General features: G+C 42.4%; 1 protein-coding gene across 7 annotated transcripts in view; it reads left to right on the top strand.

The window, feature by feature from the left end:
- ktn1 (kinectin 1) overlaps window positions 1–27678 on the top strand; it is a 152853-nt gene that overhangs the window by 100491 nt on the left and 24684 nt on the right. For 4 of the 7 annotated variants that reach the window (XM_070879167.1, XM_070879160.1, XM_070879162.1 and 1 more), the window contains 9 exons: window positions 259–349; window positions 5625–5711; window positions 6336–6425; window positions 12048–12125; window positions 18537–18626; window positions 18711–18803; window positions 21148–21219; window positions 25319–25402; window positions 26290–26373. In XM_070879167.1, coding sequence (XP_070735268.1) covers window positions 259–349; window positions 5625–5711; window positions 6336–6425; window positions 12048–12125; window positions 18537–18626; window positions 18711–18803; window positions 21148–21219; window positions 25319–25402; window positions 26290–26373 — 769 coding nt within the window. The remainder of the gene's footprint in view (window positions 1–258; window positions 350–5624; window positions 5712–6335; window positions 6426–12047; window positions 12126–18536; window positions 18627–18710; window positions 18804–21147; window positions 21220–25318; window positions 25403–26289; window positions 26374–27678) is intronic. The other 3 variants (XM_070879165.1, XM_070879163.1, XM_070879164.1) reach the window with 3 other exon arrangements.

Below are 27678 nucleotides of genomic sequence, written 5' to 3'. Positions count from 1 at the left end.
AAGTACAACATGGAAAGAAAACTAAAAGGATGAGTATTTAAAGGCAGAGCCATTTGATGTAAAAATGCTTCTCTGCTTTTCCCCCTCAAACCCACCTCCCACCCAAAAAATATAACCTTGTGGTGTGTGGTTGTGCCCTTCATTAATTAATGACTGTTTTTACATTTAGCTTCAATATATTCAGTACTGTGGACAATCATTTGCAGAATGATTGATGCCAGCATTTGATGCCAGCATTTTAATTATTTCTTTCTTTAGACTTTCAGGAAAAGACCAGGAGATTGATTCTTTGCACCGAGAAACTGAGTCCCTAAAGGCAGCTGTTAACCAGCAAAGGGAGAAAAACAATGTAAGTGTAACTTTTTAAACAATGATTTGTGGCAGTAGTTTGTACTGCAATAGATCTTATTAAATATTCCTGACTGAGAGATCTATTGTAGTTGCTGTTTTAGAAGGCAAGAAAACAATATATTTAGTGCAATTTAATTCAGTGAACTTCAGGAATTGTTATTATTATTCAGTAAGAATTTATTGACTAAAATCAGAGAGAGAGGGGTAAAATCTACAGAAAATAGGTATATTTTTTTTCATCAGCTAGGTTAAAAAGAATAGGTTAGTGTGATGAAATAATTGAGTAGGGTATGTGAAGCCTATGTTTTACATGTTTTTACATTGAAGAAGGGAGGAAGATGAGTGACAAATTTTAAGTGTTATTTTTCCCAGAGAAGTAAGTGTGCGTAGGATAGGGTATTTGGAATTTAGGGACAGGAATGTTCTGAGCAGAATGACAATGATGAAACAGGTAAGCTTTTTCTTGTCTCCTGTCCAAGACTATTGGAGAAGAGCATGAGCCTTCCTCGATGTCTGAGAACAATATTCAAGTCTTGGATTGTTAGGAATTATAGGGACTCCCAGAACCAAGGATCGATCGCCCGAGCATTGCTGCTAGCAACACAGGCCAAAAGTACTTTGTGTTGCTAGTTCGCGCCTGTGTGCCGCAATAGTCCGGAGCTGCATTCTGCACTGCTATTGGTAAATAAACCCTAATTCCACAAATAGCTGCTCAACATTCAGCTGCTGAATGTCGCCTCTGTCCACACTTTCCCAACAGTGTACTGACTGGGGTCACCATCTCCTATTGAACTTGGTGCTTGTGGGTTTAAAAAAACACTTGTAAAACTTCATCCTAACTTTTCAGTTTCAGGTGGAGTGACTTATGTCATGTGGCTGCCGCTTGGAGCATATCCTCCCTGTAATTCTAACAGTATGATCATAAATATTACAGCTGTAATATATTGTGAGCACTGTGTACATATGTCTGTATTTCTATATTTATTTATAAAAATATTTATATCTCTTTTATATAGATATATATATATATATATATATGCGTGTGTGTGTATATATCTGTATATAATATCTATATATGATTGACCAGGATGCTGTGGAGGGAGCAGTCCCTTTGGAATGCTGAAAGGGGAGGGGAAAGACTTGTTTGGTGCTGCGATCATGCTGGAGGTGGTGGAAATTGTGAAGGATGATTCATTGAATGTGGAGGCTGGTGGGGTGAAAGGTGAGGACAAGGGGCCCCTATCGTTGTTCTGAGGGAGGGGAAGGGGTGAGAACAGAAATGTGGGAAATGGAACGGACGCGATCGAGGGCCATCTCAATCACGGGAGAGGGGAATCCTCGGTTGAGGAAAAAGGAAGACCTATTGGAAGCACAAGTATGGAAAATGGCATCATCCCAACAGAAGAGATGAGAAATTGGATGAATGGAATAGAGTCCTTACAGGAAGCTGTGTGGGAGGAAGTTTAATCCAGGTAGCTGTGGGTGTCAGTGGGCTTATAGTGGATGTTTGGCGATAACCTATCGCCAGAAATGAAGATCAAGAAGTCGAGGAAGGGAAGAGTTGGAGATGGATCATTTTGAAGGTGAAGGAAGGATGGAAATTGGAAGCAAAGTGAATTACAATTTCCAGTTCAGGGCAAGAGCAGGAAACAGCACTGATGGCCATGAATGTACCGAAAAAAGAGGTGAGGGAGGAGACCTGAGTAGGACTGGAACAAAGAGTGTTCCACATGTACCACAAAAAGGTAGGCATAGCTAGGACACATGTGGTTTTCCATAGCAATGCTTTTTATTTGGAGGAAGTTCGTGGTGTCAAAGGAGAAGTTATTCAATGTGAGAACAAGTTGGGTGAGCAAGTTACTGTACCTGCGTATGTCGAAGACAGCTAGAAATTCAATTAGTGATAAGGAATTCAGTAGTTAAAGGCGCTGACGCATTCTTTTGCAGACCAGACTAACAGTTCTGGGTGCTATAATAAAAACAAAAAATTCTGGAAATACTCAGCAGGTCAGGCAGCATCTGTGGAGAGAGAAAGAGTTTACGTTTCAGGTTGATGACCCTTCGTCAGAGGATAAGGGACATATCACACAGACTGCAAAAGATTTTGCGAGGGAAGGGAGAAGAAAATAGTCATTTTGGTCAGTGTGGAGTCAATAATATTGGTGAAGACCTGAAATCCTGTAAAATGATTTTGAGATTGGAAGTGTGTCTCGGAGCAGTACTTCACAGGCATTAATCAAGATTACTTCTCCACCCATGCACTAGAATAGGGAAGAACAGGAAGATAAGGGAAATCAATTCATCGCTAAGGGTGTGATGTAAGGAAGAGGAATTTCATTTGGGGCATTGGCTCCAGTTCTGATGGAAGCTACTCTGCAAGGATGGATTACATCTGGATAAGGAGGATGGGGCAAAACAGTTATTTAGAGTGATGAGATATTTAGATTGGAAGGAAGGGGGCGCTGGGAAAATTAAACCAACCGGGATCAGTTAATAGAGAAGGGACAAAAAGATGAGGGTAAGTAGCATGAGGGATATGGAGTAGAGGAATAAAGTCAAATGGGCTAGGTATTAATGGAGAAAAGATTGAAGTAATGGCAGAGGATAGCTTGGACAAAAGAAAATAATCGGAGGAGTAGTAATTTTCAAAGAAAAAGCAAATCAAGATTAAAATGCAGCTATAGCAATGTGAAGACTGGGAAATAAACTGGAGGAATTGGAAGCTATTTTCCATTAAGATCTAGATGATAGCATTAACAGAAACCTGGCTGCAAACTGGTCAAGAATGGAAAATAAATGTGGTGCCAATATTGGTAAAAGAGAGAATACATGCTACGGAGAGGGTTTGTTGTTGGCAAGAAAGGACGACAGATTGTTAATATGGATGGAGCTCAAAGATAAAAATGTCTTGTTACATTAGCAAACTGTATTGCAGACTTCCAAATTGCAGGAAGGAAATCTACAGTCAGATGTGAACGATGAGGAATAAAAAAAACATTCTGGAAAATTGTAGTGATCCATTTATTGATTGGGGAGTAAATGGGGAAAAGGGAATTCCTAAAATGTGTATAAAACTACTTCCTCGAATAGTATATTGGTAGGCCTAGGCGGGGGAGGTGTTGCTGAAGCTTGTTCTCAGAAATTAAATAAATCTGATAAATGAGCACCATAGCTGTAATGAGCGCAATATTACAAGATTTGCAGCACAACTAGAAAGCTCAGTGCAAAAACTACAAGCACAAGGTTTGATCAGGATAATTAAGGGAGGATAGCAAACTGGGTTAGAAGGGAGAAAACATAGTGAGAGTTAAAGGCAATTTCCCCCCCCTCCGAGTGGTGGGAAGCCACAGGACTCTGTTTTGGGGCCACTTTTGTTCAATGTGTACATTAGTGCTTTCGATATTGACCTAGAAAGAGTGCTGCCAACATTTGCAGATGATACCAAGATAGAAGGTATAGTTAATTATTTAGAAGACACTAGGAAGGTGTAAAGGGAAATGGGTTTTAAAAAGTAGCAGATGGAATTCATTGTCACTAAATGCGAGGTGATGCACTTGATTTTTTTTTTTAAAGTGTAGTACTTATACTCTAAATGGAAGTAGGTGCAGTGCTGTGGAAGAGCAGAAGGATTTGCGGGTACAGGTTAGCAGGACACTAATGGCAGCACCTCTGGTTTGTAAGACTGCAACAAAGCTAATTAAATTCTACGTTTTATCATGGGGTATCGAGTATAAAAGCCAGGAGGTAATGATGAACCTATAGAATGCCTTAAGATCTCAGTTAGAGTACTGCATGCAATATTGGGTTCAAACTATAGGAAGAACATTGAGGCTTTACAACACAGATTCACTAGATGCTTCCTGGTGAGGATGCAGCAAGACTTGAAAATTGTGTCTTTGTTCATTACAACAATGGAACATTGATGGAAGTGTTTAAAATTATGAAAGGATGAGACTGAGGAGTGTGAAGCAGAAGGTTTCCAATAGTTTAGGAGTCAAGAATGATGGGCCATAGATAGAAGATTAAATTTAGAACAGAGTGAAGGAGAGACTTAATGCACAGTTTTGAGGATGTGAAATTCACTTCCAAGGTTGATTATTGAGACAGAAACTATCAGCATTCAAGATCAGTTTGGATAGATGGGTGGATAATGGGATACGAGAACAGATCAGTTAAATACAATGAGAAACTGGTTGCTCGCATGGAGAATAAATACCAATATGGACTGGTTTGGCTGAATGGCCTGTTTCCATGTTGTAAATTCTATCTTTGTATGACTTCATGAGTAATCAAGCTACACAGACCAAGAAGGTCTCCGGTTCAATCTCTGGGTGCATTGATTTTAGTTAGGACAGTCATAGGGCTGCTACAATTGGCATAGCCACCCAGGATTTGGAAGGGGAAAATTGCTTAGGGTTCCTGTATCTGAACATTATCCATGGACTCGTGCTACAGGATCGGGCTCACCAAGGTTGACTACCCTCCCATCGTGCACTTTTCAAGGTTTACACATAAATAATGGCCACTTGGGAGAGGTACTGAAGAGCAGGCCGTCTTCCCAGCAAGGGCTCCACTCCTTCAGGAGAATGGGGAGAAATTGGTGAGATTGTTTTCTTTAATTGTTGCCATATTAAACATGTTTGATGCATTTAGTGGTTTACAAAGATTCCATCAACACTTTGGGTGGCCTCTACTGATCACAGAAGGAGCCCTTGTTCGATCTTTCACTTTGTTGTAGTGAATATTTGGCTGACCCCCTTATAATGCATTCTTGCACAGGTATACTCTGTGATCTTATGGTGCTTTTTCCTAACTTAATTACTGTGCCTCTTCCATTTGTTTTCTTGAAATAAAACTGCAATGCTGGAAAAAGCATAGATTAGTTTGCTTCTGAAAAGAAGAGACAAGTGAAATGTTAACTTGTCTTTTTCAGATGCTGTTGTGTAATTCTAGCATTTGCAGTTTATTGTTTTATGTTTTCCAGTTCTGTACTGCAGTCCTATTGCCTGGGATTTAACTAACATTTGGTATCAGTAAAATTGTGAACACCTGTTTTCCTTATTTTTGTCAACAAACTTTCTTTCAACGGTAGATGTAAACTTTTGCCTTTTTTCCAGCTTTGTCTTGCTGATGAATGGAACAAAGTACTTTCTATGCATTTAGTGATTTTACACTTTAAATTTACAATTGTTAGCCCCAGATTTTTTTTAAACATCTAATCATTTATAAAATGTCTTGGCTGAACTGAAATAGTTCTTTCTAAAAATAATTAGGAACTTCGGGAGAAAAACTGGAAAGCAATGGAAGCATTGACATCAACTGAAAAAATGTTGCAGGACAAAGTGAACAAGACAGCCAAGGTTGTAATAAATGTGAAAATGTTTACAGTAGATAATTTCTGCTGCAATTTGAAAATTGAAATAACTTTAAATTTAAGACACTTGTACCTAACCATTCTGCACTCTGCTTGTTCTGCTCCTTTCCTGGATCTTTGATTTTATGTATGCATGTCTGTTTTGTTGGTCCTGTTTTAAATTTAATGTATAGGATCTTATGCTGTTTTGCTTGCCAGTTTTTGTTTGTTACCCTCTTTGGGCTCGTTCTTCCTTTTTTACTTATCTCTTTCTTCTCCCACCGCCCCCACCCCCCCCCCCCCCCCACCCCCAATCCTAAGACAGCCAGCCAGTGAGCATGCTTCCAGGCCTCTGCCAATATTGCTCTGTAACTGGCTGCTTGGAAGTGTATGAGGAGACTGATATGCTTTGTGTCCCCTTTCCTCTCATTGGGAAAAAGTTTCCCCAAAATAGCTCCTGGTGCACAGCTGAGAATAAAAAATCAAGGGTGCAAATCACACTCCTATTACTGTGGCATGGTGTATTGGTATACCAATATGCAGTGCCACTGCTTGCTTGCTTGCTAGCCACATCAAGCACATAATAATGGGTTACTGTAACCTCAATGTATTTATTTATCTTTTTGAACAGGAGAGTAATCATCAAGTTGTTGCCATACAGTCACGGACTAGAGATGTTCTGAAAAAACTGTTTCCCAGGGTGTTGGTGGCTTCTATCTCGGTAATCGTTTATTTAACACATAAAACTACTTGTACTTTGTCAAATGAACAAATATCCTTGATTCAAATCAAATAATATTTCTTTGAAGTTACCTGGGACTTTTTTTTATAATTCTCATTTTTTTTTTAAAGCTTCAGGACATTTGATTCTGGCATGTGTCCTTTTTATGTTCTTAAATGAGCCAGGAAAGAAATGCTGTTTTGGGATGATGGGAAACTGGAAAATGGCAGAGACTTTGAACAAATATTTTGTATCGGTCTTCACAGTAGAAGACACTAAAAGCATCCCAATAAAAAGGGGCTATTGGGAGGGAGGAACTTAAAACAATCATTATCTTCGAGAAAAAAGTATTGGGCAAACTAATGGGACTAAAGGTGGACAAGTCCCCTGGACCGAATGGCCTGCATGCTAGGGTCTTAAAAGAAGTGACTGCAGAGATAATGGATGCATTGGTTGTAATCTACCAAAATTCCCTGGATTCTGGTGAGGTCCCAGCGGATTGGAAAACCGCAAATATATGTCACTACTTTAGATGGGAAGGAGACAGTAAACTATACAAAAGCAAATTACTGTGGATGCAGGAATTTGAAATAAAAACAGAGAATGCTAGAAATCTCAGCGGGTCAGGCAGCATCTGTGGAGAGAAAAACAGAGTTAACGTTTCGGGTCGATGACCCTTCGTCAGAACTGCCGAATGTTCGAAAAGAGCACATTCTGAAGCACAAAGAGGGAGGGGAAGAAAGAACAAAAGGGAAGGCCTGTGATATGGTGAAAGGCAGGAGAGATTTGAGACACAAAAGGAATGATGGGCCGAATTGAAATGGTAATGATGGAGGTTAGAAAAAGGTTAATCTGGATAGAGTGTGAATGACAGAGTAATGACCAGCTACCATTTTGACAAAAAGGAAAAAAAAGAGAGGAAAGAAAAAAAAAAATCTAAGATGAGGGGGAGGGAAAGGGAATCAAAGATGGCCAGAGGTTATGCTGTGAAATTGTTGAACTCGATGTTGAGTCCAGAAGGCTATAAATTGCCTAAACGAAAGATGAGGTGCTGTTCCTCGAGCTTGTGTTGAGCTTCATTGGAACAGTTGAGGAGTCTGAGGACGGAGATATCCGAGTGGGAGTGGATGGAGTGGAGTGGAGTGGAGAATTAAAGTAACAGGTGACTGGAAGCTGAGGGTCACACTTAGGGACAGAACGAAGGTGTTCAGCAAAGCAGTCACCCAATCTACGCTTGGTCTCCCCAATGTAGAGGAAACCACATCGTGCACATCGTGAGCAGCGAATACAGGTGCAACATCGCGAATCCGGAATTTCGGAATGCTCCAGACTCCAGACCAATCGGTGGCAGGGTCGTCAGGAATCCGTAAAATGTTCTGGAATCCGGACTCGAGGACCTTGCCGGTCTCGGGGCCCCGCCGCTGCCTGACCTCGGGCCTCACCTCGCCACCGCTCTCCTCGCTGCCCTTCGCCTCGATGCTTCCTCACCGGCCCTTGCCCGACGACCTCCTCGGCGGGACCCTTGCCCGAGCGATGACGACCTCGGCGGGGCCCTTGCCCGCCCGGAGCGGCCACCTCCTCGGCGGGGCCCCCCCCTTCTGACTATCCGAAATCCAGAAAAACGCGGAATCCGGAATGGCCTTGGTCCCGAGTGTTCCGGATTTGGGACGCTGCACCTGTACTAAATTGAAAGTACAAGTAAATTGCTGTTTCACCTGGAAAGAGTATTTGGGGCCTTTGATAGTGCGAAGGGAGGAGTTAAAAGGGCAGGTGTTGCATCTCCTGCGCTTGCACGGGAAGGGGAGTGGGTGCTCTGGGTGACTGCAGAATGAACCAGGGTGTCGCAGAGGGAGCGGTCCCTTCAGAACACACAGGAGAGGGGAAGATGTGATTGATGGTGGGATCACGCCGGAGTTGGCGGAAATGGCAGAGAATGATCCATTGAACGTGGAGGCTGGTGGGGTGAAAGGTGAGGACAAGGGGAACCCTGTCATGGTTCTGAGAGGAAGGGGAAGGGATGAGAGCAGTGGTACGGGAAATAGAATGGACATGGTCATGTGCCATGTCAACCATGGCAGAGGGCAATCCTCGGTTGAGGAAAAGCAGACATGTCAGAGGCACTAGTGTGAAAGGTGACATCGTCAGAGCAGATGCGACGGAGACGGAGAAACTGGGAGAATGGAATGGAGTCCTTACAGGATGCAGGCTGGAGGAAGTGTAGTCCAGGTAGCTGTGGGAGTCATTGGGCTTATAGTGGATACTGGTCGAAAGTCTATCCCCAGAAATGGAGACGAGGAAGGAAAGGGATAAGTCAGAGATGGATCATGTGAAGGTGAGGGAAAGGTGGAAATTGGATGCAAAGTGAATGAAATTTTCAAATTCAGGGCGAGAGCAGGAAACGGCACCGATGCAGTCACCAATGTACCGGAAAAAGAGGTGAGGGAGAGGACCCAAGTAGGACTGGAACAAAGAATGTTCCACATATCCCACGAAAAGGCAGGCATAGCTTGGACCCATGCGGGTTCCCATAGCAACAATACCTTTAATTTGGAGAAAGTGAGTGGAATTAAAGGAGTCTATATACCAGGAAACTATAGACCAGTTAGCCTAACATCTGTCATTGGGAAAATGCTGGAGTCCATTATTAAGGAAGTAGTAGCAGGACATTTGGAAAATCATAATAAAACCATGCTGACTGCTTGACTGTATGAAAGGGAAATCCTGTTTGACAAATTTGCTGGAGTTCTTTGAGGATGTAATGAGCTGGGTGGATAAAGGGGAACCAGTAGATGCCGTGTATTTGGATTTCCAGAAGGCATTTGATAAAGTGCCACATAAAAGATTACTGCACAAGACAAGAGCTCACGGGGTTGGAGGTAATATATTAGCATGGATAGAGAATTGGCTAACTAACAGAAAACAGAGCGTCTGGATAAATGGGTCATTTTCAGGTTGGCAAACTAACGAGTGGGGTGCCACAGAGATCCGTGCTGGGGCCTCAACTATTTACAATCTATATTAATGACTCGTGAAGGGACCGAATGTAATGTAGCCAAATTTGCTGATACAAAGATAAGTGGGAAAGCAAGTTGTGAGGAGGACACAAAGAATCTGCAAATTGATATAGATAGGCTAAGTGAATGGACAAAAATTTGGCAGATGGAGTATAATGTGGGAAAATGCAAGACTATTCACTTTGGTAGGAAAAATAAAAAAGCAAATTATTACTTAAATAGGGAGAAATTACAAAGTGCTGCAGTACCAAGGGATCTGGATGTATATGAAACACAAAAAGTTAGCATGCAGGTAATTAGGAAGGCAAATGGAATGTTGGCCTTTATTGCAAGGGGGATGGAGTATAAAAGTAGGGAAGTCCTGCCACGACTGTACAAGGTGTTGGTGAGACCACACCTGGAGTACTATGTACAGTTTTGGACTCCTTATTTAAGGAGGGATATACTTTCATTGGAGGCAGTTCAGAGAAGGTTCACGAGGTTAATTCCTAACATGAACTAATGGGAGGACAGAAGACTGGGAAGCTTTTAAAAGCCAGCAAAGAACGACTAAAATAATGATTAAGAAAGGGAAGATAGACTATGAAAGTAAACTAGCACAAAATATAAAAACAAATAGCAAGAGTTTCTATAGGTATATAAAAAGGAAAAGGGGGCTAAAATAAATGTGGTCCCTTAGAGGACGAGACCAGGGAATTAGTAATGGAGAACATGGAGATGACAGAACCTCTGAACAAATATTTTGTATCAGTCGTTACAGTAGAGGACACTAACAATATTCCAACAGTGGATAGTCAAAGGGTTATGGGGGGGTGGGGAGGGGAGGAACTCGACACAATCACAATCACTAAGGAGGTGGTCCTCAGTAAGATAATGGGACTAAAGGCTGATAAATCCCCTGGACCTGAAGGCTTGCATCCTAGGGTCTGAAGAGAAGTAGTGGAAGGGATTGTGGATGCATTGGTTGTAATTTACCAAAATTCCCTGGATTCTGGGGAGGTCCCAGCAGATTGGCAAACTGCAAATGTAACGCCCCTATTTAAAAAAAGGAGGCAGACAAAAAGCAGGAAACTATAGACCAGTTAGCCTAACATTTGTGGTTGGGAAAATGTTGGAGTCCATTATTAAAGAAGCAGTAGGACATTTGGAAAAGCAAAATTCGATCAGGCAGAGTTGGCATCGATTTATGAAGGGGAAATCATGTTTGACAAATTTGTTGGAGTTCTTTGAGGATGTAACGAACAGGGTAGATAAAGGGGAACCAGTGGATGTGATGTATTTGGACTTCCAGAAGGCATTTGACAAGATGCCACATAAAAGGTTACTGCACTAGTTAAAAGTTCACGCAGTTGGGGGTAATATATTAGCATGGATAGAGGATTGGCTAACTAACAGAAAACAGAGTCGGGATAAATGGTTCATTCTCTGGTTGGCAACCAGTAACTAGTGGGGTGCCGCAGGGATCGGTGCTGGGACCCCAACTATTTACAATCTATATAAATGACTTGAAAGAGGGACTAAGTGTAACGTAGCCAAGTTTGCTGACGATACAAAGATGGGAGGAAAAGCAATGTGTGAGGAGTACACAACAAATCTGCAAAAGGACATTGGCAGGTTAAGTGAGTGGGCAAAAATTTGGCAGATGGAGTATAATGTTGGAAAGTGTGAGGTCATGCACTTTGGCAGAAAAAAATCAAAGAGCAAGTTATTATTTAAATGGAAAAAGATTGCAAAGTGCCACAGTACAGTGGGACTTTAAACGATAAGGGGTTATGGGGAGCAGGCGGGGAAGTGGAGCTGAGTCCATGATCAGATCAGCCATGATCTTATTAAATGACGAGCAGGCTTGAGGGGCTGTATGGCCTACTCCTGCTCCTATTTCTTATGTTCTTATGAAGGGGTTGTCTTATGAAGAAAGGTTGAGCAGGTTAGGCCTGTACTCATTGGAGTTTAGAAGAATGAGAGATGATCTTATTGAAACATGTAAGATTCTGAGGAGGCTAGACAGGGTAGATGCAGAGAGGATGTTTCCCCTTGTGGGGGAATATAGATCTGGGGGGCATAGTTTCAGAATAAGCAGTCGTCCATTTAAAACACAAATGAGGAGAAATTTCTTCTGAGGGTCGTGAATCTTGGAATTCTCTACCCCAGAGAGCTGTGGAGGCTGCGTCATTGAATATATTTAAGGTGGAGATAGACAGATTTGTGAAAGATATGGGAGGCAAGGATTATGGGGAACAGGCAGTGAAGTGGAGTTGAGGGCAAGATCAGATCAGCCATGATCTTACTGAATGGTGGAGCAGGTTCGAGGGGCCAAATGGCCTACTCCTGCTCCTATTTCTTATATTTTGTCCTGAAATGTTAGTATTGTCTAAGCATCATTATTAGTTTCCAGTCCTGACTAGAAACTTACTTTTGTTTCTTTGTACTCTGTTAAGGCAAATCGAAGACTACTCAAAACTAGCCACCTTTGCACAAGTAAAGTTAAACGTGGCTATTAGAAAAACATCAGTGTATTGAACTTTGGCATGTATTCTACTTTGTGTTTTGTAGAGCATAAAAATTACTGTTTCCCCAACATTAAAAACAGCTGTCTTTCTGCTTATAGGACTATACTGAGTGGCTGCAGGAGTTTGAGAGAGCAGCACAAAAGAGTTTGTCTTCATTGCTAGCAGATCAAACAAAGGTTTGCACATTTAAAAACTGTATTCTGGACAAGCTTATTCTATTGTGGCAAAATATGCTTCCCTCATTAATTTGGTTGATTGTTTTTCCGTGTTATACCCATTACCTCTCTGTTAAAGGCGGCTTCAGGCCATCAGTAGAGATAGAAATTGGAATTGTGTGGGAAAGGTCACTAAGGAACAAAGTTTGTATGGGAAACATGATTATGAATAATAGAGATTTTACATTGCCTGGATTCATGAGTAATTGGAATTACCTCATATTTTAAGCATTTTTTAAATATTTGTTTTCCTGATCTCTTCTGTGGAGCATTTTGCATCAGCAGTATGGGGACCAGCTGTAGTGGAGTAACATCTGGCAGGGAAATCTTCAGTGTCTCCTCTTCACAGATGGGGAGCAGTTATGAGGCTTGTGGAGATTAGTCCTTGCATCTGTTTTTCTTCTCCGATTCATTGTTAGCAAATAAAGGGACTTGAGCACATAAATCTAGGCTGACACTCCAGTGCTGTACTGTTGGAGGTGCCGTCTTTTGGATGAGATGTTAAACTGAGGCCCCGACTGCTCTCTCAGGTGGACTTTAATGATCCCATGGCACTATTTAGAAGAAGAGCTGGGGACTTTTCCCCGGTGTCCTGGCCAATATTAATACCTCAATTAACATAATAAAAATAGTTTATCTAATCATTATCACATTGCTGTTTGTGGGAGCTTGCTATGTGCAAATTGGCTGCCGCGTTTCCTACATTACAATAGTGACGACACTCCAAAAGTACTTCATTGGCTGAAAAGTGATTTTGGGACATCTGGTGGCCGTGAAAGGCGCTGTATAAATGCAAGTCTTTACATAAGAACATAAGAAATAGGAGCAGGAGTAGGCCATACGGCCTCTTGAGCCTGCTCTGCTGTTTAATTCGATCTTGGCTGATCCGATGATGGACTCAGGTCCACTTTCCTGCCCGCTTCCCATAACCTCTTATTCCCTTATCGGTTACGAAACTGTCTATCTCTGAAATTTATTCAGTGTCCTAGCTTCCACAGCTCTCTGAGGCAGCAAATTCCATAGGTCCACAACCCTCTGAGAAAAGACATTTCTCCTCATCTCAGTTTTAAATGGGCGGCCCCTTATTCTAAGATTATTCCCTCTAGTTCTAGTCTCCCCATCAATGGAAACATTGGGCCCAAGTTTCCACACGCGCCTAGAACGGCGCAGTCCCTACCTGGACGCCAGTTTTTCGCGCCACAAAGTGCGCCTAAAAAAATCCTCGGTATTCTCCACCTACCTGCAGGTCCTCTGGCCCTCGGCGCAGCCAGCACGAGCTGTGGGGGGGCGGAGCCAGGTCCCTGCGCTGAAAACAGTGCCGGGACCTCTGCACATGCGCGCTACAGTGGGCACGCAAGTGCAGTAGCTCCAGGCGCCGAACTGTGTGGGAGGAGCCCGAAGCACGCAGCCCCTAGCCCTGGCTGAATGGCCTCACTGGGGCTGCGTGAATAAGGCTCCTCCCACGGCCAGCTCCTGCTTCTCTCACCCCCCCCCCCCGGGGACCCGACCCGACACCCGCTCCCCCTTGCCTCCGGACCAGACCCGACACCCGCTCCCCCCCACCCCCACCCCGGACTGATCCGACCCGACCCACGCTCCTGTTCCCGCTCCCCGCCCCCCCCGACTGGACTCGACCCGACCCCCCCCGGACCCGACTCCCGCTCCCGGACTGGATCCGACCTGACCACCTTCCCCCCCCCCCCCCCCCCTCTCTCTCTCTCTCTCTCTCTCTCTCTCTCTCTCTCTCTCTCTCTCTCTCTCTCTCTCTCTCTCTCTCTCTCTCTCTCTCTCCCCCACCGAACCGAACCTCCCCGACCCGACCCAACGCCACCTACCTGTAAATCTGGTGCTGGGGACGGGCCCTGCCCGAAGTCTCGGGCCGGCCCGTTCAGCCTTCGGTCCCGAAAGGCCTGCCTGAAGCACTTTCACACAGGTAGGAAGATGGTTTATTTAATCTTTTCTTTGCTTATAAATGTTTATTCAGGTTGGATTTATTTGTACAAGTATAAATAAGGATTTATTATAGAATTTAATGACTTCCCTCCCCCCCAACCTCGTTCTGGACGCCTAATTTGTAACCTGCGCCTGATTTTTTAATGTGTAGAACAGGTTTTTGCAGTTCGACAAAAATCTTCACTTGCTCCATTCTACTTTAGTTTGGAGTACGTTTTCACTGTGGAAACTTTCAAACCAGGCATCAGTGGCTGGACACGCCCCCTTTTGAAGAAAAAATTCTGTTCCAAAGTAGAACTGTTCTACCTGACTAGAACTGCAGAAAAAAAAATGTGGAGAATTGTGATTTCTAAGATAGTCCGTTCTCCACCAGTTGCCCCTAAAAATCAGGCGCAAATCATGTGGAAACTTGGGCCCATACTCTCTACATCCTCCTTGTCAAGCCCCCTCATAATCTTATACGTTTTTGATAAGATCATCTCTCATTCTTCCAAATTCCAATGAGTAGAGGCTCAACTTTCTTTTGGTTATCCATTTTCTTAAGTTAAGTAAACTTCTTTTTAAAAACTTGTGTTTTTTGCTTTTTGATTGTGCTTATGAATATTGCCATATTTTTCAAACTGTTGCTTTATGACTTGACTGTTTCTCAAGGTATTTAGGATGAGTAAAATTACTGTAAGTATTTTAAAGGAATATAGTCTATCCCACTGAAGTACAGCCATATCCCACACTGTTGTCAGCACCTAAAAAAAATTCTCCATGAATAGCGACCATTGCTCTTTTCTGTTGTACTTGAAACCTACCTTTTTTTTTTAACCAGAACAAAGTGATTCAAATCAAGCCCAGATTGATGGAGTGCATTTTTAGTTTCTGTCAGCCATGTGAAATTAATGAAGGTAGCCTGCTAATCGGGAACAAAGCATTGGATAATTATACATAATTCTAAGGTCATTGGGTTGACTGAACTAGAAAATATGGAGGGAAGTGAAGAAAGGCATGCATTTTTAAGGAACCTTACCGCTCAAATGTCTGGGATACAATTAATTACTTTGGTCAATATCAACAGTGTACATGACCAGAGCAGCCCTTTTGTATGTAACAAGATCCTACACATCATCATCATAGGTGGTCCCTTGAATGAGGATGACTTGCTTCCACACCAAAAGGGAGAAGTTCACAGATGTTTCAATGAAGGACCAGATATTACAGTCCTGAACTCCAATCGAAGGAGTGGAAGATGCCTGTGTGTGGATTTTTTAACGTGTGGTGACCGTTGCATATCAGCCACCCCACAGGCTTGACTGAACTAGGCCTTTATCCAGTGGCAAAGGTTAACCAGGATGACTGGAGACTTGCGCTGCTGCACGGACCTAGTGTGCGCACACAACACAGTGTGGGCTGGTCCGTGCTGCCCCTGGGCTCTCTGCTCTTCTGGTCCCCGTACTCTCATTTGCCGCACCTCCGCCACAATCCTTCGCCACACCTCCGCCACGATCTCTCACCGCACCTCTGCACCAAACATTTGCCGAACCTCCGCCACGATCACCCACCGAATTTCAACCACGGTCCCTCATCACTCCTCCACCTTGATCACTCGCCGCACCTCCGCCACGACCTTCCCACTCCTCTGCTGGGCCTCACCGATACTCCTGCCAATGCACCAAGTGGCGACCTGGGTCCTGCTGATGTCACCCGGTCGCCCACTTCAATTGTCGCGCACTTGTAGCGGCTCGCGTTGGAAGTTGTAGTGGTATGCTGCTCCAGCTCTTTTATGGCCCGACCTGCGGAGGTGTGTTCTCGCAGGTCGGGGGGGGGGGGGGGCACGATGTTCTAGGCCCGCCGCTCCAGCTCTTTTATGGCCCAACCTGCGGAGGAATGAAGTGAAGCACCAGTCAATGGATTTTTCATCATGATGGTTGAAAGGGGCCTGCTAGCATTATTGGGAAAATTGCCTGCTTTTTGAATATTGTCATAAAATCTTAACATCCACCTGAACCAGCACTACAAGCAAACTGAGACAGTGTTGTCCTTGAGTGTCAGCCTAGAGTGTGAGCTCAAGTCCTGGAGTAGTGCAATCTCTGACTCCGCAGCCATAGTGCTGCCAACTGAGCCAAGTTGATGTACTATAATGGGTATTGCACTGAAGTTAGTCGAGACATGTTTGGGGCATTGGAGGCATGTGCTTTATGCTGACTCTGGCAAAACAAAAACTCACCTTGAGCACAAAATTGGAAAAAAAAATTAAAGCTGAGGTGGAAATATTCAAAAGTATGTGAATGCAAAATATTAGCTTATTGTCCAGTAGGTTCATGAAATGAAGGGAATATTCCACCCCAGCATTATCACCTTGAAACATAGAATCATAGAAAATAGGTGCAGGAGCAGGTCAGTCGACCCTTCGAGCCTGCACCACCATTCAATATGATCATGGTTGATCATACAACTTCAGTACCCCACTCCTGCCTTATCTCCATACCGCCTGATCCCTTTAACTGCTACATCGAACTCCCTTTTGAATATAACCAATGACTGGACTCAACAACTTTCTGTGGTAGAGAATTCCACAGGTTCACAATTCTCTGAGTGAAAAAGTTTCTCCTCATCTAGGTCCTAGATGGCTTGCCCCTTATCCTTACACTGTGACCCCTGGTTCTGGACTCCCCCAACATAGGGAATATTCTTCCTGCATCTAACCTGTCCAATCCCGTCAGAATTTTATATGCTTCTATGAGATCCCTGCTCATTCTTCTAAATTCCAGTCAATATAAGCCTAGTTGATCCAGTCTTTCTTCAGATGTCAGTCCTGCCATCCCAGGAATCAGTCTGGTAAACCTTTGCTGCACTCCCTCAATAGCAAGAATGTCCTTCCTCAGATTAGGAGACCAAAACTGCACACAATGTTCAAGGTGTGGTCTCACCAAGGCCCTGCAAGACCTCCCTGCTCCTATACTCAAATCCTCTCACTATGAAGGCCAACATGCCATTTGCTTTCTTAACTGCCTGCCGTACCTGAATGCCTACTTTCAATGACTAATGTACCATGACACCCAGGTCTCGTTGCACTTCCCCTTTTACTAATCTGTCACCATTCAGATAATCTGCCTTCTGTTTTTGCCACCAAAGTGGATAACCTCACATTTATCCACATTATACTGCATCTGCCATGCATTTGCCCACTCACCTAACCTCTCCAAGTCACCCTGCAGCCTCTTAGCATCCTCCTCACAGCTCACACTGCCACCCAGCTTCATGTCATCTGCAAACTTGGAGATATTATATTCAATTCCTTCGTCTAAATCATCAATGTATATTGTAAATAGCTGGGGTCCCAGCACTGAACCTTGCGGTACCCCACTAGTCACTGCCTGCCATTCTGAAAAGGACCTGTTTATTCCCACTCTTTGCTTCCTGTCTGCCAACCAGTTCTCTATCCACGTCAATACATTACCCCCAATCCCATGTGCCTTAATTTTTCACACTAATCTCTTGTGTGGGACCTTGTCAAAAGCCTTTCAAAAGTCCAAATATGGTACAAAAGATGGTAGAAAGAAGGACGAATGTGTCTCCCCATAATGGTTGATACAAATTGCATTTCCCCGAACAAGAATATCATCGTTCATGGTGCTCTGTGGTGTTGAGAAATCTAAAGATATTTGTTACTAACATTTAATTTTTAAATTTTCATATGTATTGTCCCTCTTCGATCCTTCTGCAGCCTTAAATTGAGTTCACTACACAATCCTTTTCCAATGCTTTTCCTTCATTAACCAGCTCTGTGGACCACCCTTGCTTGATTCCACCCTTAACTATTGAATCAAGCCAGAGCATCTCGAGCTTTTCTTCCCACTTGCCACCATCACCTTTGGAACCCTCCTGTGCTCCATTCTGCCCCCTTCCTCATTTCCATGCCGCCCCTTGGTGACAACTGCAGACATGAGACCACCTTCCACATGTGCAGCACCTCTCTTCACCCCTCTGCTGTCAGGCTGCTTGTGCAACACCCATACTTAGATGAATTCTCATTTCATCAGCTAAACATTGGGAAGACTGAAGCCATCACATTCCACTACAAGATCTGTGCTCTGCTCTGACTTAAAAGCCTCCAACCCCTAAACTCCCTTTTCTTGTGCATCTTCTCCTTTCACTTTATCCCATTGAAGGCATAAGTACAAGTTGCCTCGGTCCTACTGTTGGGAAATTCCTCCCGAAACATCTCTGTTTCACCTTTTTTAAAACCTTTCTGAAAATCCATGTTTTTGATCAAGCTTTTTGAATCCCTCCTAATTTCTCCTCCTTTGGCTCTGCATCTGTTTTTCCTCAGATCTGCTTGAAGCATCTTGGGATGCTTAGCTGTTTTAAAGGTGTTAAATATGTACAAGTTGTTGCTGCTGTTATTTGTTGGTTACTTTCAAAATTTAGGCCATGGAACACAAAGAAAAGGAAAATGAGGAGATGCATGCAATGTTGCAGTTAGAGTGCGAAAAGTACAAGACAGTACTTGCAGAAACGGTAAGTTTCATATAGTTTCCAGCAGAGTTTGGTCTTAATCTGTTTTTTCACCCAAAATAAAATATTTAATGGTATTACCTGCAGGAAGGAATTTTACAGCGGTTGCAAAGCAGCGTTGAAGAGGAGGAAGGCAAATGGAAGGTGAAACTGGAAGAATCCCAGAAGGTGTTGATGCAGGTAGCCAGCTCATGGAATAATGTGCATCATTTCCGAGAATCTGATAATTAATTGCAGAGAAAATTTTTTTAAATTGGACATTGTTTAGAATGACTGTATACATTGGCCCCTTTCTCTTGGCCCTATTTTCTTGGATTAAGACTGTAATGCAAAATTAACAGTAGGTTAATGTGTTCATCATAGGACAAGGAAAGCACCATAGCACAAAAGGTGAATACAAAATGTCAGTCTGTACCGTTTAATTTTTCCCATTTCAACAAAGTAGAGAAGGCTATGGGCCCGGACAACATCCCGGCTGTAGTGCTGAAGACTTGTCCTTCAGGACTAGACGTGCCTCTAGCCAAGCTGTTCCAGTACAGTTACAAAACTGGCATCTGCCCGACAAAGTGGAAAATTGTCCACCATGTCCTGTCCACAAACAAAAGGAAAAATCCAATCTAACCAATTACCGCCCCATCAGTCTACTCTCAATCAATAGCAAAGTGATGGGAGGTGTCGTTGACAGTATTGTCATGGGGCACTTACTCACCAATAACCTGCTCACCGATGCTCAGTTTGGGTTCTGCTCGGGCCACTCGGCTCCAGACCTTATTACAGCCTTGGTCCAAACATGGACAGAAGAGCTGAATTCCAGAGGTGAGGTGAGAGTCCTTGATGTCCTTAACATCAAGGCAGCATTTGATCGAGTGTGGCATCAAGGAGCCCTAATAATATTGAAGTCAATGGGAATCGGGAGGCAAACTTGCCACAAGCTAGAGTCATACCTAGCACAAAGGAAGAACCAATGATCTCAACCCCAGACATTACTGCAAGAGTTCCTCGGGACAATGTCCTAGGCTCAAGTATCTTCAGCTGCTTCATCATAAGGTCAGAAGTGGGGATGTCGCTGATGACTGCCGTGTTCAGTTCCATTCGTAACTCCTCAGATAATTAAGTAGTTCGTGTCCGCATGCAGCAAGACCTGGTCAACATTTAAGACTTGGGCTGATAAGTCACAAGTAACATTTGCACCACACGAGTGTCAGGCAATGACCAGCTGCAACAAGAGAAAGCCTAACTACCTCCCCATGACATTCAATGGTATTACCATGGTCAAATCCCCCACCATCAACATTCTTGGGGGTCATCATTGACCAGAAACTTAACTCGACCAGCCACATAACTACTGCAGCTACAAGAGCAGGTCAGAGGCTGGCGTATTCTGTGGCGAGTGACTCTCCTCCTGACTCCCCAAAGCCATCATCGACAATGCACAAGTCAGGAGTGTGATGGAATGCTCTCCACCTGCCTGAATGAGTGCAGCTTCAACAACACTCGAAGCTCGACACCATCCAGGACAAAGCAGGCCTCTTGATTGGCACCCCATCCACCACCTTGAACATTCACTTCCTCCATCATCAGCCCACTGTGGCTGCAGTGTGTACCATTTACAAGATGCACTGTAGCCAAGACTTCTTCGACAGCACCTCCCAAACCTACGACTTCTACCACCGAGAAGGAGGTCAGCAGGCGAATAGTAACACCATCATCTCCAAGTTCCCCTCCAGTCACACACCATCATGCCGTTCCTTCATTGTCACACGATCAGAATCCTAGACCTCTCTATCTAGCAGCACTGTGGAAGTACCTTCACCACATGGACTGCAGCGGTTCAAGAAGGCAGCTCACCACCACCTTCTCGAGGACAATTGGAGATGGGCAATAAATGCTGGCCACGCCAGCAACGCAATGAATTTTTTTTTTTTTTTTAAAGTGCCCTTCATGAGGCTTTCTCTGGTACTTTTCTTTTCCCCATCTTGGTATTGCAATCTTGTCGTTGAAAGTTTTTTTCAGTACTGCAGCCTGTTTTCAACTCTGGACATCAGATTTCTTTTGCCATTATCTAGATATTCTAAATCCATGTTTGAGTATGGGATTATTTTGGGGAAAAGGAGGCTTGGTGGGAAGCAGCCTTCTTCATAGGTTTTCCTGACAGGGCTATGTGCACCTGCAAATTTCTTTGCATCTCTGCAGGAAAAACCCAAAATGTTAGCAGCTCAAGAAGCAGTACCAGAATGGAGAAGACATACCCAATGACCAGTGTTACTTTTCTTGTAATTGCACTCATAGTTTTTACTAGAATTAAAAAAGAGTGAACAATCAGGATAAATTCCAGAAACCCATAGGTGAATCTGGAAAACAAATCAATACTAAGGGTTGTGATCCTATTTACATGTACTGGATGTACATGAAGTTTGTCTTTTAACTATGCTAAAAAGGAGCATTGAACAAATTCTTCAGACCTTTGTAACTATGCATTTCATCCCCTCATAGCAGTGTTTAATGTTCTATACATATATTCCAGATGCAGTCATCGGTCTGCACATTGGAACAAGAGTTGGAAAAGGCGAAGTATGAAAACACAGAAGTTGAAAGTGTAGGTGAATTGTCAGTATGTGTGTGTGTGTAAGAAACAAGAACAGTTGTCTGTATTAGATTTTTGTATCTTGAGATATTTTCATAAGTATTATACTGCACAAAAATGAACTACGGGTGAAAGATAGTCAGGATTTTACTGGGGATAGGATCATCAAAGGTGGAGGTGAGGGAGTGGTTGAGCAAATCAATGGCTGTACAGGTATGCTAGTTAATGGAGGGCCAAAGGATAGGCAGGCAAGCTTGAAAGTGCAGTTGTAAACAATTTTGGGGAGAATTTATTCCCGGACAGGTTCAGAAGGAAGTGGGGATGGAAGGACATAGTTGGTGAGGGATACAAGGTAGGGATCGGAGCTGGCTTTGTCGACCGATGGACATAGAGAGGCCACATCAGATGGCAAGGTTGAAGGAGTGGCCATGAATATGAATAGGAAACTTTATATGGAGGGAGAGGATGAGGGAGGCCTGGAGGCAGCAAAATCCAAGGAGAGAGGGCAAGGTGAGTTTGGATGGAGATTGAAATCACTGACTGTACATGAGGAGTTGCCCATTGTAGAGGCTGAGGGAGGAAAGGAAGAAGGATATCTGAGAAATTTGATGCTTGGAGGTTTGAACAATAGAAAATGGAGAATGACTTGCCCCATCAGAATCGTGTCATCGAAACAATGTGGCCGAGGATGGCAAGCAGGGCGAAACTGACCAATTCAAAGAGAACAGTTCAAATGTGCAGAATGATGCCTATTCAGAATTGCTGGTCAAACTTGCCCCAGCACAATAAAAAAAATGCTAGAAATACACAGCAGGCCACTCACGAAGTGCATGACAATTTTCTGGCTCTTTAATGATGCGCAGCTGTAAATTTCCAGCATTTTCTGTTTTTATTTAAGTTGCATTATTTGCAATGTTTTTTTATTTTTCCTATTCCCAGCATAATAGTTACTTTGAGCATTACAGGGGCTTGTCTACTCCAGAACAGTTGAGCAGGAGTCAAGGCAGAAGGTAGGTTGCAAGATGGTAGTACTTAATTCGCTGCTTGCCATTTTAGCCTGTATCTTCCATTCAGTTTGAGAATTTCAAATTCAGTTTGAGGGTGAGAAAGCTAGTTCTCAAACTAGTGTCCAGAACTTAAATAAACGTAATTGCAAAGGTCTGAAGGTAGAGCTGGTTAAAGTGGACTGGGGAAAATAGATTCAAGGATAAGATGGTAGATGAGCAGTGGCAAACATTTAAGGAGCTATTTCATAACTCTCAGCAAAAATATATTCCAGTGAGAAAGAAAGACTCTAAAGAGAAGGATGAACCATCCGTGGCTAACTAAGGAAGTAAAAGATGGTATCAAATTGAAAACAAAGGCATACAATGTTGGAAGGCCAAAGAAGTGGCAAATTTTTGGAAACCAGCAAAGAACGACTTAAAAAAAAAATGATAGAGAGAAGATAGCTTGTGAGAGTAAACTACCAAGAAATATAAAAACAGACAGTAAGAGCTTCTACAGGTATGTAAAAAGAAAGCAAATAGCTAAAGTAAACATCGGTCCCTTAAAGGATGAGACTGGGGAATTAATAATGGGCAACAGAGAAATGGCGGAGACTTTGAACAAATATTTTGCATTGGTCTTCATGGTAGAAGACATTAAAAGCATCCCAATAATGGATAATCAAGGGGCTATAGGGAGAGAAGAACGTAAAATAATCACTGTCACTAAAGAAAAAGTATTCGGTAAACTAATTGGACTAAAGGTGGACAAGTCCCCTGGACCTGATGGCCTGCATCCTCAGGTCTTAAAAGAGGTGGCTGCAGAGATAGTGGATGCATTGGTTGTAATCTACTAAAAGTCCCTGGATTCTGGAGAGGTCCCAGCGGACTGGAAAACCGCAAATATAACGCCGCTATTTAAGAAAGGAGGGAGACAGAAAGCAGGAAACTATAGACCAGTTAGCCTAACATCTGTCATTGGGAAAATGCTGGAGTGCATCATTAAGGGAGTAGTAGCAGGACATTTAGAAAAGCATAATACTGTCAAGCAGAATCAGCATGGTTTTATGAAGGGGAAATCCTGTTTGACAAATTTGCTCACGTTCTTTGAGGATGTAACGAACAGGATGGATAAAAAGGAACCAGTAGATATTATGTATTTGGATTTTCAGAAAGCATTCGATAAGGTGCCACATAAAAGGTTACTGCACAAGATAAGAGCTCACTGGGTTGGGGGTAATATATTTGTGTGGATAAAGAATTGGCTAACTAACAGAAAGCAGAGAGTCAGGATAAATGGATCATTTTCATGTTGGCAAACTATAACTAGTGGGGTGCCACAGGGATCAGTGTTGGAACCTCAACTATTTACAGTTTATATTAATGACTTGGATGAAGTGTAATGTAGCCAAATTTGCTGATGATACAAAGATAGGTGGGAAAGCAAGTTGTGAGGCGGATGCAAAGATTCTACGATGGAATATAGGTAGGCTAAGTGAGTCGGCAAAAATTTGGCAGATGGAGTATAATGTGGGAAAATGCGAGGTTATCCACTTTGGTAGGAAAAATAAAAAAGCAAATTATTATTTAAATGGGGAGAGATTACAAAATGCAGTTGTACAGAGGGATCAATAGAAACAAAAAGTTAGCATGCAGGTACAGCAAGTAATTAGAAAGGCAAATGAAATGTTGGCCTTTATTGCAAGGGGGATGGAGTATAAAAGTAGGGAAGTCCTGCTACAACTGTACAGGGCATTGGTCAGACCACACCTGGAGTACTGCGTACAGGTTTGGTCTCCTTATTTAAGGAAGGATATACTTGCACTGGAGGCAGTTCAGAGAAGGTTAACGAGGTTGATTCCTGAGATGAAAGGGTCGTCATATGAAGAAACGTTGAGCAGGTTGGACCTATACTCATTGACGTTTAGAAGACTTAGAGGCGATTTTATTGAAATTATAAGGTTCTGAAGGGGCTTGACAGGGTAGATGCAGAGAGGATGTTTCCCCTGGTGTGGGAATCTAGAACTAGGGCATAGTTTCAGAATAAAGGGTCGCCCATTTAAAACAGAAATGAGGAATTTCTTTTCTGAGGGTCATGAATCTTTGCCATTTTCTACCCCAGAGAGCTGTAGCGGCTGCACCATTGAATGTATTTCAGATAGAGATAGACAGATTTGTGAAAGATAAGGGAGTCAAGGTTATGGGGAGCGGGCAGGGAAGTGGAGTCGAGGCCAGGATCAAATCAGCCATGATCTTGTTGAATGGTGGAGCAGGCTCGAGGGACCAAATGGCCTACTTTTGCTCCTATTTTCCTATTATGTTCTTATTCATTATACATAAGCTAGCCAGCATTGTAGTCAAATGATTCATTTTAATGCAAACTTCCTTAAGCTTGCACTAAATAATTTGATAGTGCATTTCAGGACTGATTCAGGAGATGTGGCAAAATTATTACTTTAACAATCTATGAGAGATTTGTTGGGCGAATTGTTTTACTTCCTCTGTTGATTAAAAAATGGGAGGTTTCAAACATGGTAGTTGTACCATATGTGTCCAGTGGGATCAGGTGACCGATGCCATTGTATGGTGATATATAAATGTTGGTTTCTGCTACAGTAAAGGTTTGGTGCAACAAGGAGGTGGACTTAAGCGCAGTAGTCCCTATTAAGAAATTGTGTTCTTTTTAAGCTGTGTATAAATGAATTGGTGAGAGAAGGGATTGAGGAATGTAGTGAATAAGCATGTAAATGGGATTACGATCAATCAAAAAGGATGGGCTAAATTGAATTTTCCAATTGCTATACTTTTTGGATCTTATTTGAAATGAGACAGTTATTGTAAAGGTCCTGGTTTAATTGACTAAGATAATTTGGATTCTTGCCCATCAGACTCTGAGGCCCAGGCAGTTTAACCTCAACATCATCAGTTCTCAGTTGTGTGTTTAACACTTGTTTTTAGGGCACCTCTTGTAATTAAAACCCAAATTTCGCAGTGAACTTAACTGCTATAAAAAAAAGTTGTTTTGTATTAACGACTCAGTACTGTTAAAAGTAAACAACCCAAAAAAATCTCTTTTATTCTGCATCCGTACTTACATTAAAACGAATCTAATTTACTTTTTGCAGCTTAGAAAACAGAGCAATCATCTTGCATCTGAGTTGGAAAAGGTGGAATCGGAGAGAGCCATTTGTGTAACTGAAGTCCGAGAAGTAGGTCTTATTTTCATTGAATATCCTTTATTACAAGAGTAAATAAGTCTTGTTGCAATTATATAGAGCCTTGGTGAGACCACACCTGGAGTACTGTATACAGTTTTGGTCTCCTTACCTAAGGAAGGGCATACTTACCTTAGAGGGAGTGCCACAAAGGTTCACCAGATTGATTCCTGGGATGGGAGATTGTCCTCTGAGAAGAAATTGAGATTAGACCTACATTCCCTAAAATTTAGAAGAACAAGAGGTGATCTCATTGAAACATATAACATTCTTAGAGCTTGACAGGATAGATGCTGGGAGGATGTTTCCCTGGTTGAGGAGTCTCTAACTTAGGGTCACAGTCTCAGAATAAGGGGTCCGACTGCGATGAGAAATTGCTTCACACAAAGGGTCGTGAATCTTTGAAATTCTCTACCCCCAGAGGGCTGTGGATGCTCAGTCGTTAAGTATATTCAAAACAATGACGGATATATTTTTCGATATTAAGGGAATCGAGGGATCTGGGGATAGTGTGGGAAGGTGAAGTTGAAGTAGATGATCAACCATGATATTGAATGGCGGAGCAGGCTCGAAGGACCGAATGGCCTACTCCTCCTATTTTCCTATTTCTTAACGCTCTGATATTTTTCACAACGTTGTTACATTCCATACTTTTTAGGATTGTTGCAACTGCAGAAAATAAACCAAACTGAATGGGTGGTGGCCTTACATGTTGAAAAAGGTTGTGCTCAAAAATTACTTCCCCCTACCCCCCCCCCCCCCCCCCCCCCCCAACACAACAATCAAGAAGTCTTAAACCTTTAACAATTTGTCAGGCTAATTTAAACATTTATGTAACCATCCCATGAACAGTTTAAATTGGGTTTTAAACTTCATTACAGCTCAAAGTTCTGTTGACTGAATTACAGAACAAACTTGATGATTCTTGTGCTGAAGCAATAAAGCAGAATGAAGAACTAAATTTGGTAAGAAATTCCTTGTAACTGTTCATACTTTTTCCCCAAAAATGCTTATTAAATTTTATGGCAGCAGATTGTAGTGCACAGTATGTCCTGTACTAATCTGGCTTATAATTAATACATCATTGGCCAGTGCATTTTAACCCATTGACTATAATAAACTTGTATTGCATATCATGAGACGCATCAAGGCATTAACCTGTGGTATCTGTCTAAACTGTTTTTTTAATGGAAATAAAGTTCACACCTCTAACATTCTCAAAGTAATGCATATAACCAAGATACAATACAATGACAATTTAAGCAAAATTATAGTTTGTTTTTCTTGTGAGAGGAGGAGATAATTCAGAGAACTTCATACTCAACTAGAATTTGTCAATCAATTTAAGAGACTTTTGTGCTTGGACTGAAATGAAGTGGCATTGCTCACAGGTGCAACAATTTATTCTAAAGTGTACATAAAATTTCAGAATTGCACAAGCAGCATTAGCTGTTGCCACAAAAACATATTGCTAAATGAGACAGTGGCAATAATAAATGCAATATGCTTTTGTCATTTGATTATGCATAATATAATTGCTTCTGCTAGATGACTCTATAGCTTGTTAAAGCGGTGGCTGATGAGTCACAGACAGCAGAAAGATCCCAGTTTCACATACATTGCCATTCTGTGCTGATTTTGATCTATCCGGGAAGAACAGTCGTGCAACAATTTAGGTTTTCTATCATGGTTACAGTAGGGAAAATCAGATACAGATTCCAGTCCCAGTACTGTTTGCTTTTCAATAAGTCTTGTTTGAAGCACGCAAGGGGCCCAAATTTGCCCAGGTGTTGCTTCATTTTTTTTTCTTGAAGCAACTTGATTTTTCTGGATTATCTTAAAAATCCCAATTCTGCACATTCAATTTGTGCCAGTGTAAGTGAGTTAGTTAGGATTTTTTTAATGTATTTTTTTCAAAAGGGGGCATTACCAGCCATCTCCACCCGTTTTGGCCATTTAAGCCAGTTTGGATAGCTAATAGTTGCTCCAAACTAACTTAGTCCAGCATTTGTGGCCGCACAGAAAACCCTTGCGGAGAGTTCCGCAATCAAATCAGCGCAGGTAGGTGCTTAATGACTTGACTAAAGAATGTGAATCGGATCAAACAGCTATACAGGACTGACAAACTTCGCAAAGTTAATTTACTATACAACAGAAGCATTCATGAAAGCTTAAACTACAAAAATAAAAGAAGTAAAGAGACAAAACATATTTCCATCATTTTTTCAAAATATCCAAACAAAAAATAGAAGTACCTTCTGCTTGTAGGA

Source organism: Pristiophorus japonicus, chromosome 4 (genome assembly GCF_044704955.1).
Source record: "Pristiophorus japonicus isolate sPriJap1 chromosome 4, sPriJap1.hap1, whole genome shotgun sequence".
NCBI classification, from domain to species: Eukaryota; Metazoa; Chordata; class Chondrichthyes; family Pristiophoridae; genus Pristiophorus; species Pristiophorus japonicus.
Note: the sequence above shows the minus strand (reverse complement) of the source record. Positions and strands in the feature narration are given on the sequence as shown.